This window comes from Myxocyprinus asiaticus, chromosome 16, assembly GCF_019703515.2.
Source record: "Myxocyprinus asiaticus isolate MX2 ecotype Aquarium Trade chromosome 16, UBuf_Myxa_2, whole genome shotgun sequence".
Taxonomy (NCBI): Eukaryota; Metazoa; Chordata; class Actinopteri; order Cypriniformes; family Catostomidae; genus Myxocyprinus; species Myxocyprinus asiaticus.
In genome coordinates this window covers 31,742,946-31,749,007 of record NC_059359.1, presented here as the reverse complement: position 1 = coordinate 31,749,007, position 6,062 = coordinate 31,742,946, and the positions used below count along the sequence as shown (strand labels likewise).

General features: G+C 36.5%; 1 protein-coding gene across 1 annotated transcript in view; it reads left to right on the top strand.

The window, feature by feature from the left end:
* Nucleotides 1–2,498: 2,498 nt before the first annotated feature.
* LOC127454032 (dynein axonemal heavy chain 11) overlaps nt 2,499–6,062 on the top strand; it is a 101,788-nt gene continuing 98,224 nt past the window's right edge. Inside the window, exons 1-7 of the mRNA XM_051720957.1 lie at nt 2,499–2,714; nt 2,867–3,010; nt 3,217–3,413; nt 4,464–4,653; nt 4,734–4,833; nt 5,024–5,235; nt 5,544–5,777. Of these exons, the coding sequence (XP_051576917.1) occupies nt 2,499–2,714; nt 2,867–3,010; nt 3,217–3,413; nt 4,464–4,653; nt 4,734–4,833; nt 5,024–5,235; nt 5,544–5,777 (1,293 nt within the window). The remainder of the gene's footprint in view (nt 2,715–2,866; nt 3,011–3,216; nt 3,414–4,463; nt 4,654–4,733; nt 4,834–5,023; nt 5,236–5,543; nt 5,778–6,062) is intronic.

Below are 6,062 nucleotides of genomic sequence, written 5' to 3'. Positions count from 1 at the left end.
TTTGTTCTTTTATGAAGCTTGCATAACACCGCAGGGGTACACATAGGAGGGCCGCATGTGGCCGGATATCGCATTCCGTCCAGTTCAAACTACATTCCCATGGTTTCCCAGAATGTTAACGCCAGGAGCGAGCGACTTTCAGTGGATGTAGCTGACGTGCCTCGGCATGAAGTCGCAAACACTGACAGAAATCTTTCGAAATCGCTTCACTGTTCCCAGCAGATAGAGAATGTTATTAGGCTATATACATATATGGGCACCGAGTGAGCGAAAATGACTCAGCGAATTCTGAGGCTGATGTGTGACTTTTTATGCTAGGAAATTATATTTTAAAATCCTTTATTATTATTTTTTTTTAATTTTTTTTTATAATTATTTAGAATGAATATTAAATCAACTAACGTTAATAAAATCAGTTTAAAATACAAAGTAAAATAAATCTCACTTGTTGTTGTTGTTGTTTAATAATAATTATTATTATATAGCCTACCATCAGGGACAAAAACGGAATTATTTTGAGACTAGCAATTACGCAAAAGTTTCAGGTGTACTGACTGGCACAGCTTTGCCCTTTAGTATTAGAGCCTGTATGCTTTTTTTTTTTTTTTTTCTCACTTAAGTTGGGACATAAAGTTCACACTAAGGGCTTAGTAACTAACTAGTTAGTTTGTAACTAAGCCAGTGCTTAATTTGGTTGCACCACTTGTTCTTAAGGCAAGACTCTTAGGTCGTACGCTCTCCGTAAAGTAATGCGTAGTCGCATAATATGATGTTTACTTGTATTGATCCAATAAACAGCCTTCAAATTTGTACACAGAAGTGTTGAAAAGCTGTGTATTTCAGTTTTATCTTGTTACTGTTGATGTTCAAACCTTGTTTGCTCACGTAACTGTCAGCTGTAATAAATTATATCCCCATTAAAATACGATACGTAATAAAACAAGATTTCATTAATGGTATAGGCTATTTAGACTATGTAAATAACAATATTTAATAACTGTATCTAAAATGAATAAGGGGCAATAAATAAATACTAATACAACAGGCTGGAAAAATAGTCATTTATTCATTTTAATATCTTATATATTTTGTATATGTGAAACTTGACACCGGGTGGTGTACACAGGATAGTGCACCGGTTTCATGCTGAGTAAGTTTTTTTTACATAATGTTTTCTCCCGAAAATTTAAACACGTGTTATGCAACATCATCATATATGTCGAAAGGATTGAAGCCTGTCACGCAAAACATGAGCTCATTGATGTAATTAAGTGATTCTGCTTTGTATTCCATCAGTTACTCCTGGTCGGAGGCTTTCGTAAATATTTAGTTTATACGTAGGGTTACGTCCTACCTAAGTTTAATGGTGCAACGCTCAAATATTAAGTAGTGCGTAAATTGTAGTGCCCATTTACTTCACAACTAGGCTAAATTGTAACATATAGCTGGTGCAACCGGCCCAGAGCTTTGGGGAACCACTAATCATGAGGGAAACCGTCTCCAAAAAGAGACCATTCCTACAGTGCTCATCAAGTAGCCGGGACAGGCAAAGCACGTCGTGTTTGTCAGCAGAAGCAGTCGGCGTTCATTAGTGTGCTTCAATAATCCAGTCCCCTAGAGGGCATTATTGGTGCACTCAGGTGAAAATTAACAGAGGCCATCTGAAGAATTCATTCTTACTGTAGAAGTGTGTCATGATGAATTCTTATGAAGACAATACAAGTTGTGGACCTTTGACTTTTGATTTATTTATTTTCTTAGATGTAACGATTTGAATTTTTAAGAATGTTACAAATTGAGTTCTTAAGAATATAACAGTTTATAAACATGGAATCATCAGCTGTGGAACTGTTAAGCGTGTAAAGGGCCGTTCACAACGAACGCGTTTCGTGTTTTCCCAACGCCTCGAGCAGGAGAGTTTTTTAGACGTTTCACGTGAAAAAAAAAAAAAAAAAATCAACTTTTAAACGCGCGCCAATACAGTATGCGTTTTTTTTTTTTTTTTTGTTTTATTTTTGTTTTTGTTTTTGTTTTTTGCGCAAGAACGCGTTGTGTGTGAACGGCTCATAAGTCAGACTTTCACCAAGTATATTACTCTGTTAAAATTACATTAAGTAGAAAAATAAGGTGTTCTACTTTTGTAAAAGTTTAAATGTACGTCTGAAGCCACTATATGCAATTATGAATAGCTATTTAGTCGTTTTCCCCCTATGTAACCTACTCTGTCCATTGGTAAATTTTTGTATCGTTAATGTTGTCAAGTGAGACAAACTTGGAGTGAATGACTTAAGTGCTGCTTTGGGTGTTTTGGTAGTAACCAAGGCAACTGGACGCTGTACCGCCCTCTTTCTGCACTTTTTTCTGAATTAAATCTCTTCAGCCTATGCATGAAGCAAAACACGTAATATGTAAACACGTGACATTCGTCGCGTTACACATGGTTTAAAAAATAGTTTCTATCGTTCAGCTGGGAACCGCTGTTCCACAAGGACAACAAAATGTCAGAGGAGGAAGAATCTCCGTTTTCTCAAGACCTCAGGGTGCAGTATTTAGGCGAGAGACTGTGCCTGATGCTCAAAGTCAAAACTGATACGTGGGAAAAATTTGTCAACCTTGAAAAACACAAAACATATTTTACAATGTTTTTCGAATCCCGTATTACATTGTTATTTTTCAGCTTGACTGCGTCCAATGGTCTTACTGTTTCTACTGAGGTAAGTGATCAATGAGGCCTTGTGTTTACATCTCTGTGTCTGATATACAGTATATTCAGTGTATGCAAAATCAGATATCACAGGTTCAATCATTTAATATTGTACTAGTTATTTCAACAACTATCAAACATTGTTTTATTTGTGTACTTTAGGCATGTCCTCTTTCTAAACACAAGGAAGTTTACATTCTTAAGAAAGAAAATGTCCCCATCCTCCCAGAAAACTGTAGAGGTTCTGTACTCTTTGGGGTGCTCTCACCCACTGTTCTGCCACAGCTGTCAGACACCATGGAGAAGGTAATGAACTCTTTTAGATTTTCAAGAACACTGCTTAGATCCACAACTGTTTGATAGGCTGTCAGAAAAGTAAATAAATACACAAGGAGTGAGAACTCTCATTATCGAAAGCTCTGAGATTTTTCTTGGACTTGAATGTTTAATTTATGGTCTCTTAAACATAAAGTAATAAATGCATGTGAAATTTGTCATCATTTTGCATCAAGGTCTGTTTGCCGCTTCTGTCAAACAAGAAGAATCACCTGATGTGGCCGAATTCAGTATCGCAGGATGTGAAAAAACACATTGAGAATTTGCAAAGCAAGGTTTCCGTGGTTACGGGAGAGTTATACGGGAAAACCATCCTTCCCATTCCTGCCATCCAAGAGTGGATAGAGCACTGTCAAGAGGCAACTGTCACACTGTATGACAAGCTTTATTTGTGGGGGTTTTCTTCTGTGATAATATGGATACATCCCATAAAAGGAGCGCTTGATCAAAACATCTTGGTTTCAAGGGATTGTTCACCCAAAAATAAAAATTCTGTCATCATTTGCTCACTCTCATATCATTTTAAACCTTTATAATACTCTCTCTTCCGTCAAACACAAAAGAAGTTTAGCAGAATTTTGAGGCTGTTCTTTCCCATATAGTGAAAGTTAACTGTGACCAGGGTCAGACTCATGCTCTCCTTTCCTACTCGATGGAAGAGAGAATGTAAAATATTGGTTTAGAATGACACAAGTTAATGGCAACATTTAAATTTTTTGGGTGAACTATACATTTAAAGTATAATCATTGTAGTATTAATCATTTGTATTCTTTAAAGGGATAGTCCCTCCAAAATTGAATCATTTACTCACCCTCATGCCATCCCAGATGTGTATGACTTTCTTCTTCTGCTGAACAGAAATTAAGATTTTTAGAAGAATATCTCAGCTCTGTTGGTCCTTTCAATGCAAGTGAATTTTGGCCAGAAATCTGTAGGTCCAAAAAGCAGATAAAACAGCATAAAAGTAATCCATAATACTCCAGGAGTTTAATCCATATTTTCAAAAGTGATAAGATAAGTGTGGGTGAGAAACAGATAAATATTTAAGTCTTTTTTTTTACTATAAATCTCCATTTTCACTTTCACATCTGAAAGTCACATGTGGCGCCTGTTTAGTTTCACTTTCACATATGAATGTGAAAGTGAAAGTGGAGATTTATAGTAAAAAAAGGACTTAAATATTGATCTGTTTCTCACACACACCTATCATATAACTTTTGAAAATATGGATTTAGCCAAAAAAGTCATACACATCTGGGATAGCATGAGGGTGAGTAAATGATTAGAGAATTTTCATTTTTGGGTGAACTATCCCTTTAAGGTTATTGTCTTAACCTTAAACCTCATAGAGTAAGTGTAAAAAGCATAATGTTTCCTTGTTTTGACTGAAACAACAATCTATTTTTGTCTTTGGCAAACAAGACAAGACAGTCACAATAGAGCCGTGATACATGCAATTGAGTCCATGGTCATCAGCTGGACGCACATGATCCATAAAGTCTTGCGAGTAGATTCTGCCGAATTGATTAAGAAGGGGCTGAACCCTGGACCAAAAGCTGAACTTGACTTCTGGAGGTCCAGGAAAACGAACATACAAAGCATTCACGAACAGGTTTGTTTAGCCATTAGCATTTTACACTGTGTAAGTTAGCGGAAATGATTGGCAATGTACTAAATCTTTCTAAATCTCAGCTTCAGAATCCTTGTGTTAGGAAAATGAGGAGGATTCTGGAAATAATAAACAGCAGTTATTTCCCACCATTCAAAGCTTTGGCGGAGAATGTTTTTGACGGTAAGGGATAGAGTTATACAATGTTCCAACCTTCATTTCATTAAAACAGTTAATTTCAACTATACTTTACTGTGTCTTACTAATTCATGGCATTCTCTCTTAAGACTCTGCCTAGATATCGGTAACAAAGTATATTTCCCATGTAGCATAAATTCTGTATGTCAGTAGCAATTATGCATTTCTCCCAAAGCTTTGCAGGAGGCCAGGGCTATAGACCTTCATCTTCAACCTCTCAGATCAGTGCTGTCTCAACTTGAAGAGCATGAGTTCTCATTCCTGCATGCACTCATTCCACCAGTCTTTCATCTTATATTTCTGGTCTGGACACACTGTTCATTCTATCGTTCACCTGCTCGCATCGTCGTGCTGCTGCAAGAGCTCTGCAACCTCCTCATTCAGCAGGTATGACATATGCATCATGATTTCTGATATCTGTTTAGGTTTCTCCTACAGGAGTCAAAGAGTTAGTTCACCCAAAAAGGAAATTTCTGTCATCATTTACTCACCTCATATCATTTCAAATCTCAAAGGACTTTCTATCTTCCATGAAACACAAAAGGAGATGTTAAGCAGAATGTTAGGGACTAACAGTCTCAGTCACCACTTATCAGTTTCTTAATTTTAAAGTCAATTTTGGGATTGGATATAGCCAAAATATAGATTAAAATGATGCTCTTATAACCAAAATATCACATCTTTGCTCCAACTAGGCCACTTCATATCTCAGTGCAGAGAAACTGCTGAGAGTGGAGACTGAAGATATTTTGGAAAAGTTACAAACTGTAGTGGGAGTTTTCAGGTGTTTCAGGGAAACATTCAAGACCTACAGACAGAAAGTGGCTGCTTCGACCAGTTCTTGTGCTTCACACAAGTGTTGGGATTTCCCTTCAGCTCTCATTTTTACTAGATTCGAAGTCTTCTTAGCTCGGGTTTCACAGTTAAAGGTAAGCAGTTATGTATACACTCACTCACTATAACATAATTTGTGTTTGATTGTTGTGGGTATTTATAGTCTTTGGAAAGAATTAGCTCTGATGATATTAGTTTAATTGTTGTGAATTGTTTTATGTATTGTCATGATGCAAATTGCTTGCTATACGTATGTATGTGTGTTTAGTATATGTAAGTATTAGCACCGTTTACCTTAAAGGAATATTCCAGGTACAAGACAAGTTAAGCTCAATTGACAGCATTTATAGCATAATGTTGACTACCGCAAAAAAATTATT